Source organism: Malaya genurostris, chromosome 2 (assembly GCF_030247185.1).
Source record: "Malaya genurostris strain Urasoe2022 chromosome 2, Malgen_1.1, whole genome shotgun sequence".
NCBI lineage: Eukaryota > Metazoa > Arthropoda > Insecta > Diptera > Culicidae > Malaya > Malaya genurostris.
Window position 1 is genome coordinate 56,977,339 of NC_080571.1, and position 23,413 is coordinate 57,000,751.

Genomic DNA, 23,413 nt, shown 5'->3' on the forward strand with positions numbered 1-23,413 from the left:
GATAAGCAATCCTTGTTTATTAGATGTATATATAGAAAAAATTCTTGTACAAATGGAAGTCGACAGTGGCTCTTCTGTGTCAGTGATGGGTAAAGATTTGTTCGTTTCTACATTTAATCTTCCCTTATTTAAATGCTCTAAAGAGCTTATTGTGGTAAATGGTTCCAGGTTAAAAATTTCTGGGGAAGTTGAGGTTAACGTTGAATATAACGGGAGAAAGGCTAAATTGCATTTATTGGTGCTTGATTGTAATTATCGGTTTATTCCCTTATTGGGCAGACCATGGTTGGATGATTTCTTTCCAAACTGGAGAAATTATTTCCTGGACAAATTGATACCAGTGAACAATATCGTAGAGATACATAAAGAAGCATTGATTGCCGATATAAAGCATAAATTCTCTGATGCATTTGTCAAAAATTTTTCTATACCAATTAAACATTTTGAAGCTGATTTGGTTTTAAAAAATGAAGTCCCAATTTTCAAAAGGGCATATGACGTTCCTTTTCGTTTGAAGGAGAAAGTTTTAAAATATTTGAATAAGCTAGAAGCAGAAAAGGTGATAACTCCCATTAAAACCAGTGGGCTTCACCGGTAATTGTTGTCATGAAAAAATATAATGATATACGTTTAGTAATAGACTGCAAGGTTTCTATTAACAAAGTAATTATGCCAAATTCTTATCCTTTACCAGTTGCTCAAGATCTTTTTGCTAAGTTGGCAGGATGCACTGTTTTCTGTGCCCTGGATTTGGAGGGAGCATACACACAGCTGTCACTATCGGAGCGATCTAGAAAGTTTATGGTAATTAATACCATTAAAGGTCTTTTTACCTACAATAGACTGCCACAGGGGGCTTCCTCGAGTGCATCTATTTTCCAACAAGTTATGGACCAAGTATTACAAGGTATTGATGGAGTTTGCGTCTATTTGGACGATGTTTTGATCGCAGGTAAAAATGAACAAGATTGCAAAGCTAAAATATATACAGTTTTAGAAAGATTGATAGAGTAAACATTAAAATCAACTGGGATAAATGCAAATTTTTTGTGACTGAATTAGAGTATCTTGGTCATATAATTAGTGGGAAAGGATTAACTCCATGCCCAAGTAAAATAGCTACAATAAAAGAGGCGAAAGCTCCTTCAAATGTGACTGAACTCAAGTCATATTTGGGTCTGGTCAATTACTATAATAAATTCATTCCTAATTTGTCTTCTAAATTGTTTTATTTATACAATTTATTGAAGAAAGATGTTAAATTCGATTGGGATAAAAACTGTAATAAAGCCTTTGAAAGTTCTAAGGAATTATTACTTGAAACAGATTTCCTGGAGTTTTTCGACCCTAACAAACCGATTATTGTAGTTACTGATGCATCTGGCTATGGGTTAGGGGGAGTTATCGCTCATATTGTCGATAAGGTTGAAAAACCGATATGTTTTACTTCGTTTTCGTTGAATGCAGCCCAAAGAAAGTATCCAATATTACATTTAGAAGTGCTAGCACTTGTTTGTACCATAAAAAAATTCCATAAGTATTTATTTGGACAGAAATTTACGATTTTTACCGACCACAAACCACTAGTGGGAATTTTTGGTAAGGAAGGCAAACATTCAATATTAGTGACTAGAATACAGCGTTATGTTCTTGAATTATCCGTTTATGATTTCGATATCCAGTATAGACCTGCTACAAGAATGGGTAACGCGGATTTCTGTTCGCGTTTTCCATTAGAAATTGCGGTTCCCAGAGAATATGATCAGGAATTTGTTAAGAGTATAAATTTTGGGGGAAAATTAGGGACTGATTTTGTGCTTATTGCAAAAGAAACAAAAAAAGATAAATTCCTTCAGAAAATTATCAGTTTTATGAGGCAGGGTTGGCCCGAAAGAACTGAAAAGGCTTTTATTAACGTTTTTGCAAATCGAAATGATTTAGAAATAGTTGATGAGTGTCTACTGTTTCAAAATAGGGTTATTATACCGCAAAGCATGCAAACAGATATTTTAGGATTATTACATGGAAATCATGCTGGGGTGGTAAAAATGAAAAGATTAGCTAGGCGCACGGTTTACTGGAGCGGAATAAACGCCCATATTGAAGGGTTTGTTGCTGATTGTGACGTTTGTGCAAGTATGGCAATAGTTCCAAAACAACCAATAACTTCAAAATGGATACCTACGACAAGACCATTTAGCAGAATACACATTGATTTTTTCTATTTTGAGCATCGTACCTTCTTATTGATCGTTGACAGTTTCTCTAAATGGGTGGAGGTGGAATATATGAAGAAGGGTACAAATACTTCAGAAGTTATGACGAAACTGATTGAATTTTTCGCTCGTTTTGGACTGCCAGATATTTTAGTATCTGACAATGGTCCTCCCTTCAGCTCACATTCCTTTAAAAGTTTTCTGGAGAGACAGGGTATAAAAGTATTAAACAGTCCTCCATATAATCCTGCTAGTAATGGCCAGGCAGAGAGACTGGTAAGAACAGTAAAAGACGTTCTTAAAAAGTTCTTATTGGAACCGGGAATGCTAGAACTGAGGTTGGAAGATCAAATAAATCTATTCTTAATAAATTATAGAAATCATAACATGACGATGGAGGGCAGTTTTCCTTCTGAAAAAGTGTTTTCTTACACCCCAAAAATGTTAATCGATTTGGTTAACCCTAAGAAACACTATAAACAAATGTTGGACACACATACTCTGGATGATGATACACAAGTTGATCACGACAATAAGGCAGATTTGCCTGATCTAATAGATACTCTGACACCAAGGGATATTGTGTGGTATAAGCACAACATCCCTCATATACGTGAAAAATGGATAAAGACATCATTTCTAAAACGATTCTCTAAAAACTTATTACAGATCATGGTTGGAAACGAGGCGACTACTACCGCTCATCGAAGTCAAATAAGGATTGCTAGGAGTACACAAGATTCGCAGTATCAGCCTAGACCATCGATGCGTGTGGTTAAGACTGGTCGGCCAATCCTGACTGTCGAAGAACCCGAGTTAGCTACACAAGAGAAAAGCGATATCCGGCAAATACCGGATCGAAATGACGAACAACTCTCAATCAATTCTGATACGCAAGTAAATAGATTAAATAGGAAACGTAAATTTTCATCAGATTCGGTAGCGCTAACTGGCCTACTTAGGCGTTCGAAAAGACCTAGGAAACCTAGGATCGAAAACGAATTTGAATATTTTTGAATTTCTTAATTTTTTTTGAATTATTGTTCATTCTAAAGAAAGGAGAGCTATTGTATATTGAATTAAACTGAATTATACTTAGTTACACCTTAGAGTGTATTCAGCAACACTTCAGCGCAGTGTGCAACACTGCTGTCATTATCAGCAAACTGAATAAATGAGCTAGAGGCTCACTTCTGTTATTTGCAACCAACGGTGTTAGACGTGTTTTAGTGAACTCAAAAGAAAACCATCTCTAGAACCAGTAACCTGGAACATATTAGGTGGTTAAAATTATGTAAAATGTTCTGATGATTTAAGATCAACAGGAGAGAACATCGATCTTTATTACTAAAAGGGTGGAGTCTGCTCTCATTTGGCAGAATTTCTGACAGCCGGCCGACACTTGGCTAGTTTTCGGCAGCTGTCAGAATGTATTTTCCGGTCATCAGAATTACTCTTCAATTTTAAACAGTTTTAATCCAAGTTAATCGGAATTCTTCGTTTTTTGCTATTTCGCTCTAAATGATAGTTTAAAAGTTTAAACACATCTCACCCTGTTGCTCCGTAACCGGAAGTGAGATCCGAGTCTAAGTTTGCGAAAATCGACTTGGCTGATTCTGAGAAAATGAAGAGAGTTTCGTTTTTGAGGTTTCGACCACTATTTCAGGCACTTCCGGAACCGGGAACTGGCAACCGGCATAGCCAAAATCGGTTTGTTTGGCCAGCAGCTAGCATAACCTATAAATTGAAACAGTTTTAAACCAAAATAAGAAGGGTTTCTACGTTTTTTGCATTATCGCTCTATGTGACAGGTTGCCATTTTACACACGCAATACCCGGAACTGAAAGCCGGATCTGATTTAAATTCTACATTAACTTATGGAAACATAACACTTTTCATTTGAATCTAAGTTTGCGAAGATCGGTTTAGCCGTTTCGGAAAAATTGGAGTGAAAAGTCAACGTATTTGATAATAACCGTAACCATACCTGCCTAATCGAAGATTTATATGCCTATTTGAATGTACTTGGCTAGATTTTTCCGTGTTTTTAAAAAACACGTTTTTGAAATTTGGTAATGTTATATGGGGCTGTAAGACTTTTAATTTGAACCTGGGTTTGTGAAAATTGGATGAGCAGTCTTTGAAAAAACCCGGAAAGTTTCGGATGTTCGACTCGGGTAAAATTCAATAGCAACCTATGGGACCAACAGACCTTTCATTTGAATCTAAGTTTGTGAAAATCGGTTCAGCCATCTCCGAGAAAAGCCAGTGCACATTTTTATGACATACACGCATATACAGACACACACAGACATTCGCTGAGTCGAATAGAATTTAAAACTCGGCCCTCCGGGCCTCGGTTAAAAATTTTGAAAATTTTTAAAGCGATTTGATTTAAGATTTCATGTGCAAATTCACTAAAATGCAAGATGAGATTATTTTTCACTTAGCTTGGATGTGTTTTTCTTTTGGATGTGATGTGTTTTGCTATTGAATCGAACTACATGTGTTAAACACTTCATTTTCTAGTGGAAATGAGTACAGCACAAATGTATATGCAAAACAATTGAATCGGTCAACTCTGTTTCAATTGAAATCTATGTGGAAAACAATGTGACATTCACATGAAATGCATATAGAATCTAGAGGTAACGATATTTCTTATCATTTTGATGTGCATTTAAATAAATGTGACAGGATTTCCACTACATATCAACAGCTTTTACACTCATTTTATGAGTTAAGTGTATGTTTTCATGTTTTTTATGTGTTCTACAAGTAGTGATAGTTCAAATGCTTTGCACATGATGCTAGCGTGCGAATTATTTTCAGTGTATTCCTATCGGAAGATGTTCCAGAGATGCTAGACATCTTCATAGACAATCTGCATTTCTTTGTATAAAAGATCTGTATTTATCTGTATGAAATCAAAATAAATTTCTACTTTAAAATGATAATGATTTCAATAAGTTATGGTTATAGAGTGGTATATTCAATGAGCCTTTATCCTTCATATCTTCGTAAGTCTTTGTTGTGCTCACAGAAATACTCAACAACGAAATGTAATAGCTTTTTTTCAACAACAATTGAATTGTAATTCCATATACTTATCTAGTTTGAAAATATTGACTTCATAAGCTGATATAGAATTCCAACGTCCAATATGCAACGTCGTCAGTCTGACAATAAAGTTTCATGCTGCATCACTTCCTTGAATATCAGTTCAAATTATAGTATAAGTGTATTTCAGTGTTCATTACTTGATTCATCAACAAATATTTGCACAAAATATTTCCATTTTAATTTGTGATTTGTTCGTTGATTATTAAACTTTAAGCTCGTCACTGCAATCAAATACTAATAGATAGCTCAGACGGAAAAGTTTAATATTTATCTTTTTTACTTGTTGTGAGATCTGTATAAATCTGTATTAAGTTTAGGAAATCTGTATAAAACCTGTACTCTGTATTAAGTCTGTATGGGCATGTGAAAATCTGTATAATACAGATAAATCAGTATAAATGGCATCTCTGGATATGACACACGAAAAAAACTGTCTTTAAATGGCAAAATAGTAGGCGACGCAAATCCTCATATGACACAATTCGTAAGAACGCAATTCGTAAAATGACTAATTTTACAAGAATGACTAAAATTCTAACTAAACATATTTGAGCCGGCGTGTAAATTAAATATTTCAGCACTTAAAAATATGCCAAAATGCATTAAACATGTGCTAGATAAATAATGAAAATCAGTTGCCAAAGGGGGCCGAAACTAACATTGACAGTAGATGGAGAAAAACATTGATGAATGTTTCGAATTTGGATTGAATTCCTATTTAGAAATTATCGTATATTCTTAAATAAATTTTTGATGATTCGTTGAATTTTTGGTTTATCTTGAAAAATTTACCGCTTCCCTTCTATATCAACTGAACAAATCAACATAACAAGAGTTTCGCCTTTTTTCTATTTGTTTACTTCCAGCTTTCTGTGTGAATACTGAAGTTAAGCCTTTGTGCATTTTTCATGAAATTGGCTGATTTTCGCGATTAAGACAAACCTGCGGGTAGTTTTATTGTCTCAGTTATTATTTCCAGTAGTGAAAAGTTCGGAAACCATCTAAAACTATGACAAGAAAATAGTTTCGCCTTCCCTTCCTAGCAATTGATGTTTCGCCCTGTTTGTTGGCATGGAACACGGAGGGCGAAACTTACGTAAACAAATGGCCCTTTATAGTTCGATGTAGTTACTAAGATTGAGATTTTTTTAGAATCAAAATTTCTAGACAGAATTGCTGGATTTTGAAGCATTTATTCGTAGAAAAGTAGAGAAAGTCAATTTGTTTACTTTTGTAAGATTCGCCTGTTTTTGAAAAACAGTTGAAGTGAGTAATTTTTGACACTCGAATATGTCGGTCTCAGAAGACGTAAATTTGCACGATTTTTCAGATGTGCAGTTTTCTGTTACGGTTTCAAACAATTTGAGCATTTGATTTGATTCAGATAAACTCAAACGTTTCGATTTTTTAATACTCTGATTGGAGTTATACTAAAAAAATGAATAATTGATCATTTGCTGTGCAGGTCCACAAATAATGGACCGTATGAGTAAATCATAGCAAGTTTGAGTTTCGGCAGTTAACTATGTCGTTTTCGCTTGATGCCAAACCTAACCCAGTTTCCACTCTAACTGCTGTCAAACCGTTCATTTGAAGCCAGTTTCGAACCTAGTTTTGACATTGTTGAACTGAAAATCGAGTCAGTTTCGAACCTGTTTTTTTATGTCAGGTTTATTCAGGCTTCCGTTACTAAGTGCGAAACCAACACAGTTTCGTTAAAAGTGTTTGTTTGGTGAAACTAGCCTGGGTCAGTTTCAGTTTTCTCAAGCGAAAACGACAATAGAGTTTACTACCCAAAAATAAGCTTGCTTGGATTTGATCATAAGGCCGAATGATTTGCTTGTTCAGCAGAGTATGTTAAGAAACTATTGTCATCGAACATTTTGTTGACGTATCAATAGTTCTGTCAGATTGAAGGCCGTAACTTCGGTAGAATAAAATTAGGTGTCACGATTTCGTTTTGAATAGTATTTTGAAGCAGGTTTATATTTTATAATCAGAAAAAAAAACCTAGCTGATGCATTCTTGCATCATCCCCACCCAAACTTTCACGTCCTACATCAACTCGTCACAGGACATTTAGTCATCTGAATCGGCCAAAAAAAAAACCGACCCTCACTGCAGCTGTCATTGTGCGCTCGCCGCACACCACCCGGTTAGCGATCGGTAATCACCTGGAAAACTATTATCGGAGTCTGAGCTGTTTTTCCGACTGCCATGACCTGCTGCTGCTGCTGAAGTGAAAAACTGTGAAAGTGTATCACGCATGGCATGAGAGTTGCGATCGACTCGGGGAGAGATCGGCACTCGATTCGCTGACGTGTCCAGCGAGTTTCGGGACAAAACTGGCAAACGACGAAGACTATCACTGTGAGCACGATTCACGAAACTAGCAGATAGTGTGATTATATATACTTTTTTTATCTACTTTTCACCGAATCACTCGAATACAGCACTCGAAAAGTTCGTAACGCAAACACCGATCGGACACCGGTCGCGCCAAGCAGTGATAAACTATACAAGGACACTTCGAAAACGACGCGGTACGGTAAGTAGCTTGATCGCGATGCTGACCGACGAAGATTTACGGGAACACTGAGAAGAACATTTTCCTTTCGATCTGGTTTTTATACAACATTCGAGAGGGTGCCCGATAGTCATTCGGGTGCGAAAAATCGGACGGCGTTTGCGCGCGCGAATTAGTTCTCGCTTGTACACATGTATTCGAAGTCGGGTGGACGTGATTCGTCCGGGGCCCCAAAGGTGTGTCTGTGTCTGTATCGGTGCAAGTCGTGACCATTAGCATATCGACTGTGTCGTCAACGAATGTTTTCGTGGATATATTTTTTGCAGTTTTCATCGAAAAGAAGATAACTGCTTGTCAATGAAGTATATCTTTTACTCGGTTTTGAGATTTCCGTTCCGTTTTTTTCTGCAACTTTGTTGATTTAATTTTTTTTTGGTACACATCAACAAGGCTTTCATATAAATTAGCCACAGCTCGTTTGTATGGTGAGTGAGAGTGAATGTCGAAATGCATTCCCGATGCAAATTTCTGAAGCGTGAAAAAGTAACAGAAAAAGATTCTTTCGATAGAACTATGACTACTGTGATCGGTAGAAAATACTTTCATTTTCATCGTTGACTAGATAGGGCCCAGCTTCTTTCAACATTCCATCGATTGAATTAGTACCAATACACCTAGTATTAAACCTAATGACTCATACCAATTTTTATAAGCTATTATTTCCTACGATAAAAGCTGTTGTAAGACGAAGGCACTTACAACTGCTCTATCGGACCGATAAAGACTATAACAAATTGATTATTCCCACAGATTCTGTAACTGTAGACCGTTTTTACGAACAATCTTTCGTAACAGTCGAGTTGGTCTGGTCCTCTTGACTGTAAATAACTAATCATTGATGCACGTAGAGCTCGTCTTCATTCTACTCAGTTCATGGCTGATTGTCACCTGTCACTCAAAATACGCAGATTTGTTAGATTTCTTCCGACTTGCTGAATCTTACTTCCCCGTTAGGCTCCTATTCTTTTGACACCTGTCCGACACCGTCTGACGTCAAGTAATTCGAGCATCAGTGCCAGAATATGAGCCACAAACAATATAATCCTTCTAGAGTTGTTCAAGACAAACGGGACTCAAATAATTCTAATTAATTAAATGATTTCACAAATTATAACTGTTGAACAACTAGTTTGTGTATTTTACCAATAAGTTTTCAATAAGTTGTTGAACACACTATTCTTTTTATTCTTAGCCATTAGTCTTGAACGGAGGCTAAGTGCACATTTTTCATAGCTGTCAGCCAATAAATCCAACGTTTTTAGAATCTTCGACATTTCTCCATCAAGTTTAAAGCTTCCCTTACCAATCGTCTAGTATGCGTCATTCGGACGAAGTTGTGAATAGTTTAGTAGATTACCAGATGTGCTCCTACACTCTCTACTGGACAGAGTATTACCGACGACACGACCAGATTCTCAGAAGAAAAATTGGAATAAAAAGTGTCCGCGAGCGATTTACCACCATTTACCACAAATATAGCGACCCCTTGATAATGATGAAAATAATCTTCTTGAGCAACACTGTTGTGGTTGTTACGAGCTTGTTACCATGGTAGGCTCAGTTTAACAAACTGTTTCTGTATGACTTAGGGTGACTTAGGTAAAGACAATCACCTAGCCGGATAACAGAGCCTAAAATCTAAAAATTATGAATATTTTCAGTATGTCCAATATGTCGTTTTCAAAGAGAACGCCTTAAAAGCTTCAAACATAAGTGTTCTCCGGTGCTTATGTACATATTTTTAAATATCTGAAGCATATGAAGAACATGCAATAACTTCTTATCTTCGAACTTGCTACTTGGGTTCAGTCGTGGCATCCCAATAAAGAACTGACGATGTTTGTCTAAGACTCTACCACTACCTTTTCACTCAGTATTGTTCTCATTCTCCAGGTTTTACGACGTATTGTTCGAACATTAAATCATTTTATTTTGTCTATTGAACGTTAATTGTTTGTCTCAACAAAACTATTCTTCGAATTTCGACAAAATTAATTTGATTTGATAATAAACACCAGTTTCTACGGTGAAGGTAACTGTTATTAGAAGTACACTGAGGTCTTTTTTTATGCGGTCTTTTTTATGAGGTTTTTTATGCGACTTTTTTATGAAAATTTTCAGAGTTATGCCGTTTTTTATGCGAAATTTTCAGAGTTATGGGTTTTTTTTTATGCGAATTTTCAGAGTTATGCGGTTTCCCTTCTGCGGTTTTTTTTAATGCGAAATTTCAGAGTTATGCGGTTTTTTATGCGAAGTTTCAGAGTTATGCGGTTTTTTATGCGAATTTTCAGCGTTATGCGGTTTTTTTATGCGGTACGTAAACTCGCATCAAAAAATACTTCAGTGTACAGTTGTTTATTCTTAGTTGCCAGTTTTTAATATTTTTCGAACGATTCAATTTTTGACATTACGAGTTAAATTTGCGTTACAGTTTTGATAGCCGAGTGACAGGTCGTGTCGTCGGTATTACCAAAGATAAACTCAAGATCGCAATGTCCCATACGATTCATTGAAAAATGTTGGGTCAGTAATCGTGAACCAGTTGGTTCCAGCTCCGACAAAATGCCATGTAAACAATACAAGCAAGAAAGAAAGCAAACATATGTTTACATTCAGTACATTATGATTTCGTTCCACAACAGGCTCCAATGCTTCCTGGGATGAGGCAATAACAAACTAAATAAATTCTAGGCAATGGTTCTAAGTAGTCTTTACTATCTTATTGTAAGAATCACTCGATATAAGGCTAAATTGCTCAATATCGTTCATACTGTAATTTGATATTTTTCCAAACATAAACAATCATTGTCATAGTTACGACGCATCTAGAATCAGACGATTGTTGTTTTGCTTTAAACAACTGAAACTGACAGTGCACAGTGACAGTGACTACTCTATATTGAGTTAATCTTTGGTATTACATCTTTTAACATGTCAAAAAAAAATATTGTGTCTGTTTCGATGTCATATTCAGCTAAATTCGCTATGAAGTTAATGATATAATTAATTTTCACTTGCTTCGAGATGTACATTTAAGTGAATTGCGAAGCTCCTTCTATGTGCACGTAAATCTACACGACTTTTTCTAAGTGTGCTAGAACTGTACTCGAAAAAAATGCAATACATTCTTTTGTGTATAACCTCTTACTGGATGGGTAAAAGTTGATACATTTTGGGAAAATCTAGTTAAGAGTGTGATGTTTCTATCAATCGGGATGGCTTCCAAGTAAGAAGCGGAACAAAAAAAAAGAAGAAGTGCAACTCTCCGAACGTAAGGAAGAAAGGGAATTACTTCAAACACAATCCAAACATTTCGATTCGGGACGAGGCCAAAAAGGCCAACTCGTCCGTCTGGTTAATCTAAAAAGCAATGAAGCGAATCGGACTTTAAGGAGAAATGAAGGGGTCTAACCGAAATGCATCGTAATGGACGACGAGACGTACTTTAAAGCAGATGCCAAGCAGAACTCCGGCCAAAAGTTTTTCTTCGGCAAGTCCCATCTGAATGTTTCGGTAGAAGAAAGTCGAATAATTTTCCAAAAAAACACTTGATTTGGCAGGCGATCTGTGGGTGCGGTAAATTCAGCAAGCCGTACATAACGACTGACATCATAAACGGCCAAATTTATAAAGAAAAATGCTTCCAGAAGCGCCTATGGCCCGTACTCCGGTCTCACGAACGTAACACTCTACTTTGGCAGAATCTGGCATCGTTCCATTACGCAAATCCGGAGATGAAGTGCAGCGAAGTCAACGTTGTTGTTTTTGTATCGACGGATGCCAGTCTACCAAACTCACCTGAGCTGCGCCGAATACAAAAATTCTTCGTGACTAGATGACGCAAATGTTAAACAGAATTCAAACGTAACGCCAATGTGCGGGCATTTACCCTAAGAGATGAGGCGGAATAAACCAACGTTGAAAAAAAAGTTAAAATTTTAATGTTTGAAAGTGGATTTTGTGAAAAGTTTTATTTTATTTTACGGTACAAATCGGAAACTTGAAAAAAAATCCATTCTGAAACATGTAAAGATGTAAAGAATATTCTAAATATCATGAAATATTAAATGCTTGTTAGGCACAAACAAATAACAGAAAATAAAGATTATTTAAACTGGAAAACTACATCGAGTTGATGGAACCAGATGAACTTGAGAAGGTCTTCACTATGAACAACAATTGAACGGTTTGAGCCGAATAATTGCGATAAACCAACCAGAAAATGAATAAATACATAAAATAGTAGTTTTGGTCTATGACAATGCACAAGTCGTGAGGCGTTCGCTTCACACTGGGAAGTCACCTTGAACTGCATCGTTTTACAAACCACTATTTCATTCGTAAATGAAGATTCTAGTGTGCATGACCCCGTTGACTAATGAATGCATTTCTAAGTGTACACTATTGAAGTAGTGTTTCCGAATCAAGTCAAATATGGCAAACAAATCACTGAGATTCAAGCGCTTTAAATTTGGTCCGACTAATCACTGAAGAATCCAAATCAATAGCTAATTGGTATTTAATATACCCAAGCAGAAAATACACCGCACAAAGTACAAAAGCGAACGAATGGATGTAATTTTCAATTTTGTCATTCCCTCGCTAAACAAGGGTGGGTAGCATGTTTCATTCGCAGGCAGCCACCGAAACAGGTAGCATGTTTCGTTTGCAGGCAGCCACCGACTGAACTAGTAATTGTGACTGTGCATATATTTATTCCGTTTTGTGCGGAGGTTCATACTGTGCAGAAGGAAAGTGTTCTTGTTCAAGCACGACGTAAATTCGCCCTATACCGATCGAAGCAGAACTGCTACTGTGTGAAATGCGAGGTGTGAAGCAACGATCGAAACCGTCGGCCGTGTTAGAGGAATCAGATGGATGACATCGTTATGGAATGCTGTGATTGGTTCGTGAAAACATCGGTCGATTCAAACTAATTTTTAAAAGGTATACTATTGACGGTCCCTTTTAGTGAAGAATAAGGCAGTTTTAACCTAAAAAACTGAAACTGATTTGAAGTATTGGTATTTCAATTTTATACTTCCATTTTAGGTTTAAGAGTAGGTGTAGTCGATTTAGGTGTAGTCAATTTAGGTAGGCTGTTTTAGGTTGTTTGACACCTTTTCAAAATTCGCGTTGATTTAAACGCAACAACATTTTTCGAGCCACAACATAATTTTTTCCGCATGATCAGCAATTTATGATAAAATTTTCAACAGTGGAAATACTCATTCAGAACTCAAACATTAAGTTTTCTCAAACTCATTACGCTTGCTTGCCTTCCTCGTGCCCACGAAAACGGTTTTGAGATAGTCGGGCCGATGTTCGATTGTATGACTAAAAAAGGTAAACCTATTATTTCTTCTTGTGCTTTGGACGGAACTCGAGGACAAACAGCAGCAAAAACAAATCTCCTGCGTCGTGGTTCCGTTTTCATTCGCATTTCGGACGTCGTGGCGTGCAGTCGCCTTCAACCAGCAGCAGCATAGAACTGAATTTTGGATTGGACTCTAGAATTGTATTCTGTACCTAAATTCAGAACCTGATTTTTTGTCCACCAAAATGTAGATCTCAATTTCAGGTTTAGAATTTAGTTTAAAATTTCAGTTTTAGTTTCAGATTACAGGTTTAGGATTAAAAATTACTACTAAATCCTTATTTTGGATCCTGAAACTTATTTCTTGACTAGATTTTCGAACTGAAATTAGTTCATTGATTTATGTTCGGAATTCGAATTTGGAACTCTGATATAGAATGAGTATCCAACCGACTTGTGCCATATGCGGTTCGTAATACCGCAGAGTAGGTTGTTCTGAACAAAATTAGCATTGGCATTAGCCCAAATTAGAATTTAGGCCCTTTTGCCGTGGGACTATCGAATAGTTTAGCTCCTAGTTTGGAAAACCTCTTTGTAGTTTTTTGTTGAAATAATTAGTATTCAAAAATTGCCATTAAACACTTCGATCTTGACTACTAGCCAAGGATTCAGAAGAAAAATCAATCGAAAACTTTCATCGAAGCTACATTCATCGAATTGAGGCTTAGAACATTTGACTCTAGCGAGTATCAATATTATGTAAGAGATATGACGTTTAACATAAACACATTGGACCCAACATTTGCCGTGTAGAAGATCTAACATTTTACAAAATAATTATTAAACTGTCGGAGAAATAAATGTTAAGAATCACAACTAATCGTCCTTATTTAAAACCAAAAATCGGTTTGCTAATGTTTGGTCCAATACCGGAAACTTCAAACCAATACAATTTCTATGTTGAATTTGCATTTCCAATCAATCTAAGACTGTGCAGTGTGCACCAATAGAGTTTATCCTTGTCATAAGCAATCTCTCTGACGAACATTTTTCGCGTCAGCATTTCGAAAATATTTGTAAAGCGAAAAAGCATTCCCGTAAAGATAATAAAGCTGTTCATGCGGGTCCGCCGGTCTCGAGTAGTGGCGGTAGGGGAAGTCCGGATAAAATGGACACCTTGAGAATTTTGTCAGTTTATTTTTCATGGCTCACTTTGATAGCTGATGATAGAATTGAAGTGAAAGTTTGTTTATTGTTGTAGAAGAAACGAAAATCGAGTAATGAAGTATTTTCTTTCGAAGAAAAATGAACAGTCACTAGAAATTTGATTCTGTTGATACAACCGCACAAATAAAAACGTTCCGATGCGAAATCAAAACACTTTCCCTTCGAAGTATAAAAGAGTCCACTTTGTTTCGGACTACAGATTGTTGACGTTTGTACAAAGCTTCGGAATATAATTTCAAGCATCGAATACTCCGAACGTGTGACGACATTGGAAATATTATGTAAAATAAATTTCCTAATAACTTCTCGTCCCGTTCTATTCGCTTTGCCCCCACGGCTCTTACGACGAGTCTCCGTTCAGACAGCGGCACACTGGCGGCCGCGCGCGCCGTTTCGTCGAGCTCGATACCGAAAATAATCGAATGAAAATGTTCGGCTCCAAACTTCCTCCGCTGGCAGCTTCTTCAGGGGGTCCGCAGCACATCGGCAAATAAGTTTTCGACGATCGAGGGTTGAATGCCAGATGGGAGCTTAAATGTATATGTATAGTACATACATCACGTGAATTTGTGATCGCCTTAGTCATGCCTTGTGACGTCAAACTTGGAATGGATGCGTGGTGAAAGAAATTACATAGAAAGTCCGTATATACATTTCGGGAGGCGTGACTCGGAGCAAGTTCGATGCAAAGTAAACAAAACGTTTAATTGTTTATATGGGAGATTTTATCAGTAAGTAAAGTGCTTGGATACACAAACTGAGTGCGCTCGATGGTGATTTTATTTTGTTTAAATACTTGGCCTCCTGCGACCACGACATCTATAGTTAGTGAATAAACGGATTCTTTCTTTTTTTTTTAAATCAAGATTGTGCTTTGAATAAATAGTTTGGTAAAATGGAGCGTAATAGAAATTAAAAATAAACTTGATTTCATCCACCTAGTGTTGTAATAATGTCTTTCTCATCATCATTTATATGAGAAATTTATATAATTTTCATTTCGAAATCTTTTAATCGCTACTTTCGGAGTTTCCGGAGTTAAAAATCGACTAACGTAGCTGATAATTCGATTCCGGAGTCGGAGTCACTTATATGACTGTTTAAAGATTTTGAAAACTCATCACCTTGTATTTCTGGAACGGGTAGTTAAATTCGAATAACATTCAATAGGAATTCATAATACTATAATACTGGACTCGATCAAGTTATCTACGAGAAATTGATGTCAGTTTAGAAGTTCATGAATGTCAGTTTTGATGTTTCCGATGCTAGAGAAAACGAAAAACGTAAGCCAGTATAGGCAAGTGAGTTTCAGTAAATCAGCAGAATTTGTGAATTTGGGTGTACAGACTCAATTCGCATCACTTTCAAATGGCTGTAACTTTTTATCCATTGGGTATTTTTAATTAGATTTTTGGGTGAAACTAGTTGATTGTGTAATGTTTAAATTGTGCCAGTGACAGTAGTAGTTTTTCAATCGTTGTGAAGATGAAGTTGGAAAAACAGTAGTGGCGAAAAATAATTTTGTGCACGCGGGAGGAAAAAGTGGTCAAAATGGATTTCTGTATAGTGATAAGAATCACCAGCGGTTAGTTCAAGCTGGAATCCAAACAGTTTTGTATGAGATTTGGCCAAGAAATTTGCTTTTGGGAAAAACTTTCGTGCAGGATGCAAAAAAACATGAAGAACTATTCACGTACAAAGTTCAAAGATACTAAGGTCCAATGAACGGCAGAATACAGTGGGAATATCACGTGCAAATAAGCTCTACACAGCCTCTCGTCAGCTTCCGTGACTCCTGTTTTCACTGACCATTAAAAGAACACTTTAGAAAGCAGAAGTTGGTCAAAAATACATGATTTGGCAAGCAATTTGCTCATGTGCTAAGCAAAGCACACCATTTGTGACATCCGGGACGATTAACATACATAAAACAACGCCTACGTTCACTACTAAGGTCGCACAATTGTGCTACGCTTTTCTGGCTGGATTACGCCTTAAGCCATTACTTCAAAGATGTTCTGGATTGGTACAAGACAAATGAGGTCAACCGCAGCGGAGCAGCGACCAATTGAGAAGTACTAGGTCATTATGAGGCACGCGTTTCGGAAACATCCTAAGGAAGTAAAAGCGAAGATAAAGATATGAAAAAGAAATGGAGTTTCATGCAAAAAAATGTTGGTTCAAACATTGAACAAGAGCGTATGAGTAGTGTAAAGAGGGAGGCTCGTACATTTGCATAGGGTATTGAAATTTAATTTGGCGAAAATGGAAAAAAAGTTAGATCGTATTTTTTATTTGATTCCCTGGAAGTTTGGAGATGATCGGTTGAATAGGTGAATTTTGCCGAATGCTTTCTTCTGATGCTATTTGAGATATGACGAGTAGGTACCGGGAAATGACATTTGAAGTCGCTTTAAAATTCAAGTTGGTGACTTTTGGTGACTGAAAACTCTAGAACAGGACTTTCGGGTTTATCAATATCCCTCGAAATCCATTTAATATGGCTATTTTTGAAACGGATTGAAAATGTGATAGCCGCAAAAAAGTTAGTAGTTGTTTGTTTCAAAATTCAAGAGGGCGACTACCGATTAATAAATGTTCTTTAAAAACGATTGCAATATTGGTGTTTTTTTGGAATTGATGGGTAGATACCATGAAACAATATTAGAAGTCGTTTCAAAATCTAAGATGCCAACTTCTGGTCTATCGATATTTCTTAAGAACCATTACAATACGGGAAATCACGGAACGGATTGCATAAGTAAATGTCAAAAAGCGTTGTCAAACAAAGCAATTTCAAAATCCAAGATGGCGACTTCTGGTTAATGGATATTTTCTGAAAACCCGTACGGTTATTTTTAGAACGAGATTGAAATGTAGATACTAAAAAAGATGTTTGCAGTCATTTCACAATTTAAGATGGCAATCTGCGGTTTATTGATATTCTTAAAAATCAATATCGATAACACTTTTAATAATTTTAATAAAACATGTCGGTGAACGATGTTTGAAATCATTTCGAAACCCAAACTGTCAGTAAATATTTCTTGAAAGTCATTATAATATGAATATTTCAAAAATGGGTTTAACAAATACGCACTGAGAAACAAATACTGAAGTTATTTCAGAACTATAAATGGCTTCTTTTGCATAATCAATATTCTTAAAGCAATTTTGCAAGGTGAGTAGATTTCTTATTTACTCAGCCTGAATACTTGTAACAAATGCGTGTTAACTCAAACATCATTTGTTCTAAAACATTAAGCACTATGAAACATCGGAAGTTTTCCGACGAAAAAATACTTGCATTTTCTAGTCCGAGAGTAGACAAAAATCGGCTGTTGACATCTTGCATTTTGAGAAGTTAAACATACAAAAAATATTGACGACTTTCTTGAATGTGGGAAAACAAGAGTAACGTTAAGTAAACACGACCAAGTGAAGCAGTTGTCTAGTAATAGCCATCAGCACTTACAATTGTCAAGTATTCTCAATGAAAGAATCCAATCCAACAGCCTCATATCCGTTATTTTACCGTCTTATTCATAAATGATCTCCTCCAAAACTAACGAAGAGAGATTTTCGTCTCTCGTTGCAACCAAAGAGAGTATCAATGCCAATGTCACTCGTTACCCTAAGACTACAAGACGAAACCAAAATAACGTCTGCATGGGGGGTCAGTTGATATAATGAGAATCAGTGACGTTTGGCTATAAAGAGTGTCTAAAAAATTGAATCATTGAAAACCAGAAATGACTGAAAGGGTAATTGAGAGAAAGAACACAAATTTTGAAACTATTGTTCTGCTTATGTCGTTGGCTGGACATGGAGCTCGTTCTCACAAGCGAAGCTGAGAGTGAAATTTTTTTTGTTTCGATTATAGAGGTTTTAACCTTAAGGTCATTCGCCACTTCGGGCCAGAAAAACTTCAAGGCCCTATGTGCAGGGTTGGGAATCCAAACCAAGTGGACTGCATGGAAGGCATCGACTAACCCATCGCGCTACACCCGTCCCCTCGAGTGACACTTATTTCTCGTCATTCTCGTTCATTTGTAGAGATGCCAGATCTGCAAATCTGCAGATTTCTTATAAAGTACTGAAGACATTGTTTATTGCAGATATTTTTGCAAACTTTTGAAAATCGATTTTTTCGCAGACTTTCGTTAAAATTTACAGACTTTTCAATAAGCCGCGCTGTTTTCTTTTTCTCTTAGTTGTGGCTCAAGAATACTCATTTTCACCTTTTTTTAGTTCGCCAATTCCGTGCATAATACTTTATAGACAATTTTTTGAGCCTTCAGAATTTTTTAACCCGGTCTGATGAGTCTGAAGTCAAAAACACTTAAACTTGACATATGCCATTTTCGAACATTTGGAAAAAGTTTTGCGGGAGGAAAAAAATTAAAGACTGTTCCATGAAGTATGGACGCAACCAAAAACCGCTGCCATTTCGCAATGGTTCTGAATCTGTCGATTTTTATGGCTGCGTCCTGTTGTTTACACTCTTCTCTAACCACTTGTGCAGTTGTTTATTCGTTTTCATTAGTTTATTTCGAAATGCGTGGACTTTCAGCAGAACAACGTCGAAAAATTGTGTACAAATGGTGCACAGAACGCGGACTGTCACTGAGAAAGATAGCAAAGATGGAAAGAGTAAGTGAAAAAGCCGTGCGGAATGCAATCAGGAAGTTCGGTGAGGATAACACCTTTGAGAATAAACCGAAAACGGATTCAAAGAAGGTCCTGCTAACCCTCAGTTAGATAAACGTATACTGAAGGCGTTCGAGCAAAAGAAGGAGGTTTCAGTTCGGGATGAGGCCAAAAAAGTGGGTACTTCGAAATCAAATGTTCTTAGTGCTAAAGAACGTTTGAATCTTCGAACCTATAAGAATCAGATACAACCAAAACGTAGTCCGAAACAAGAAGCATCGATCAGGCCGAGGGTTTGAAAGCTGTACAATACGATTCTTGCTGGAAATTTGAACTGCATAATCATGGACGACGAAACCTACGTGAAACTCGATTGGAAATCCTTGGCGGGACCACAATATTATACGGTGCGAGAAGGGCAAGTGTTAAACCAGTTCGAGACATCGATTGAAGTCGAAAAATTTGGTAAGAAAGCTATGGTCTGGCAAGCAATTTGTAGCTGCGGTAAGATTTCGAAACCCTTCATCACCAGTGCTTCAATGAACAGCGAAATATATATCAAGGAATGTTTACAAGCACAACTTTTACCCATGATTAGAAGTCACAGGGATCCTGTTGTCTTCTGGCTAGATATTGCTTCTTGCCACTACTCGAAATCAACGGTAGAATGGTATACTACAAAAAATGTCACTTTCGTCCCAAAAGACATGAATCCACCAAATTGCCCACAACTTCGACCAATTGAGGAATTTTGGGCATTAACGAAGGCACATCCTAGGAAACATGTCTCGGCAGCCGAAACCATTCAACAGTTCGAAAAAGATTGGAAAAAAGTGTCAAAACTTGTCGCCAAAAAATCTGTACGGAATTTAATGAGGAACGTTCGCAAGAAAGTGCGTCAGCTAGTCTACAATGGCTAGGTAGCAAATGCTGAGATTAATATTCTGTTGTTGTAGTCTAATATTATCAGTATATCGAATAAAATTTGAATATCTAACACTTGTGAATTATTTACAGCGAAATAAAAGTGCGTCCATACTTTCTGGGACAGTCTTTGAAATGTTTCCGTCAGTGAGTCTCAGGCTCTGGTTGGTAAATAAAATACAATTAAGTGCAGTTTACATTAAGCAATAAGAATTCTAATTTGATTTTAAATATTCTGTACGTGGAACCATGGAACAGTAAATTAATTAGATAATGAGTATTTTCTACTCTCTATGGAATGTCAACCGAAGTACTCAGATTTTGCTGAAAGCACTCAGTTTTGAGTACCCACAAGTAAGCATGCAAACCATAAAATTTTATTAGGTCTACCTTGTGCAGCGTCCTCAAACCTTTCCGTGAACTGTATTATAAAGCATTGAAGACAATTAACTAAGACTTCTGGATAGTAATACTATTATAAAATACTATTCCAACAAAAGCCACGACCAGAGGAACAGGTTGTTGCGAAGTTTATAGTTCATATCATGCCATTAGGCGGGTAAACAGAATGACCTAGCAGATTCCGTAGAAAATTTCTGGTTTGACAAGCGATTAGCACCCAAGTATGCATTATATCATTGCACATTTACAACACTAGTATAACATCGTTAATGTAGAACCACATTAATTCAACATGCTTAAAGGGGCTGGTAGAGTCTAAAACTTTTGAAAAATCATTTATTTTTTTCTTTGTATTTTCATATAGTAAAACATTTCAAGAATATGCTGTGAAATTTTTATGCCTATCGGAACAAAACTCAGCAAGTTATGGGCCTTTATCTTCGTTTATCTCATACTGCGAATAAATAAGAACTCGGCGCATAGACCCAAAACTGCTGCTTTGATTGACTTAAAAACTTGACAAAACATTCTTGAAATGTTTCTTTATAACAAATTATAAATGAAAAAATATGCTTTTTTGAAAATATTAGACCCTACGGGCTCCCTTGAGTAGGAAACTTGAAACGCGTTTTTCTCGAAATCAGGTTTTGAAAGTCCGTGTCCATTGTCTTTCAAAAACTACTGCACCAATTTTGTTCAAATTTAGCACACACTTTCTACATATAAAAAACCAGACCCCAACGTTTTCCTTCTCGTTGTTTGTTATTTTGGGGAGATTTTACATCTACAAAATGGCGGATTTTTTCGTGAAAAATCGTAGTTTTCACTTTGAACAACCACCAGAAATTAAAAAAATTTAAAAAAATCAAACAGAAACGTTGGGGTCTAGAAATACTTCTACTCTAACTATGCTGCTTTGATTTGTTCACTTCTGATTAGTCTGCGGTGAGATACAGTGGACACAGCAAATCTTGATTTTTAAGAAGTGTCCTCAAAAATACCTCTTCATCGACTTATTTCTCAATATTTTTCCACGAAAAAATTACAAAATGTTGTTCGAATGATGCTTTTTAACATGCAAATCATTTGAATTTATTTTGTTGAACGATAATTTTGAAAAAAATATCGCAAAAATGATGATTTTTTTAATCATTTAGACCCTACCCCTCCCTTTAAGCAGCGTGCGTTAAAATTGCATTCAAAATATAATGAAGCATTTTCCTACAACAGCTTTTTGTCATGCTATATATTGGCATTCAATGCTATATTTTATTGCAATCAAACGTTATCGATAACAGTGCATAGAAATGGAATTGTTACACTAAATCAATGTATTAGGGTTGAAAAAAGTAGAAAAATTCTTCAATAGTTGTCGGTAAAACAGAAGTAAAATGTATTACCGACATTCACTTACATAGCGCAGATAGCATAATATGTACAGATTTATTTACAAAGAAAAGTGTATAGGCAACCGGACTACAAACACATGATATCGTGACCTAAGGATCAACTCCAGAAAATGAGTATATAGTAAAAAAATGTACAAAGTTAAATGTTCGATCCCAAAAAATACTTCACACGTGTAAAAAAAGGAAAAATATGTGCCGTTCAATGATTTGCTGATGTTATAACATCTTAAGTTATAAGTCCTACATACATTACATATACAAATATAAAGCAGACATGTGATTTAGTGGTCTTATATCTGTTGCGTCTGGCGTGCATTCGCAGTGTATTTAAAAGGTATGATTGTTACTTTGGATGCAATGATTAAATCGACAAAGAAGAATTATATATTGTATTTCATCATTATGAATGCAATTAACATATTAACATGTTTATTAGTCGTATAAGTGCTTATTTCCACTTTATATTTAAATTATAAAAGCTCTTAATGTTTCATGGTATTTATAGAGAGTTGCACTGAAATTATATAATGTTGAATTAATGTAGGTATATAATGCGTTGTGGTTACTTGAGCAGCTGCGTCAAAAAAAAACTTAAGTTTTAATTACAAATGGGCAAAGTTTCAGCTAGATTTATATAGTTGCCACGATGGGAACTTTAGTCGTACCATACCGGCAGGGGGCTTTCATATGGTAATTGGAAAATTATTGAGATGGTACTATAATGATTGGAAGAGTGATTCAAAAGACTACATTTGAAAGGATTGTTAAATGAAGTATCCATAGAATTCGAGGAAATATAAAAAAAGTTCATTTCATCAAAACCAAAATGAATAAGGCTATTTATTTTATTTCCATCCTATCCAAATAATCTCGACACAGAATTGTCTTCTTATGTCCAGATGTAAAACAATCGAGCTATTAGCGTTGAGCAGTCAACAAATCAATCATCTATGTTCAATTTGCACTTATTCATTTGCTCGAGAAACCTAGGGGCAAGAGTAATTAATAAGTTCAAAATAAATTTATGCAGATCTAATAAAAATCTGGTGTTCAAATCTAAAAATCTTCCAGTGCCCTTGAGTTTGTATCACGTTTATAGGCTCAAATATGGAGCCACTACTAGCACGCATTATTGCTCATCACTGCGCAAATAATGCGCAATGAATGCGACAGATGATACGTATCTTGTGTTGCACGTGATAACAATGATTATCACTAGAAATGTTCACTAGGTTTTAACAACAGCAAGAATACCAATTTGATCGGTGTCTCGAAATATAAAAAAAGAGAAGCCAAGAAAGATACGCGAAACCAAACAGTAGTTGAAAATTATGCGAAACGAGATGCGCAATACCGGTTCTGTTTTTAGAATGTTTTGAATAGGAGTAATTAGTTTCCATTGCTTCCAGTTCAGTCTTGGAAAACAGAATGAAAATAACTACCAACGAGTTATTACTTCAAACAAGCTCATACCAAACTAGATATATCGAGATAAACAATCTGAACAAACTCTCAAATTAAACTGGTAAACATTGGTGGTAAAACGCTGCAACA

The 23,413-nt window shown here is 36.1% G+C and overlaps 1 protein-coding gene across 2 annotated transcripts in view; it reads right to left on the reverse strand.

Annotated features, from left to right (window-relative positions):
• The window catches only part of LOC131432497 (b(0,+)-type amino acid transporter 1), a 166,223-nt gene that overhangs the window by 85,240 nt on the left and 57,570 nt on the right, over window positions 1-23,413 (reverse strand). Inside the window, exon 1 of one of the 2 annotated variants that reach the window (XM_058598810.1) lies at window positions 7,515-7,938. The exons of the other annotated variant lie outside the window; for it this stretch is intronic. Within the exon in view, the coding sequence (XP_058454793.1) occupies window positions 7,515-7,608 (94 nt within the window). The 5' untranslated portion in view covers window positions 7,609-7,938. Of the gene's footprint in view, window positions 1-7,514; window positions 7,939-23,413 lie in introns of those variants that run through there. 2 annotated transcript variants of the gene reach the window in all.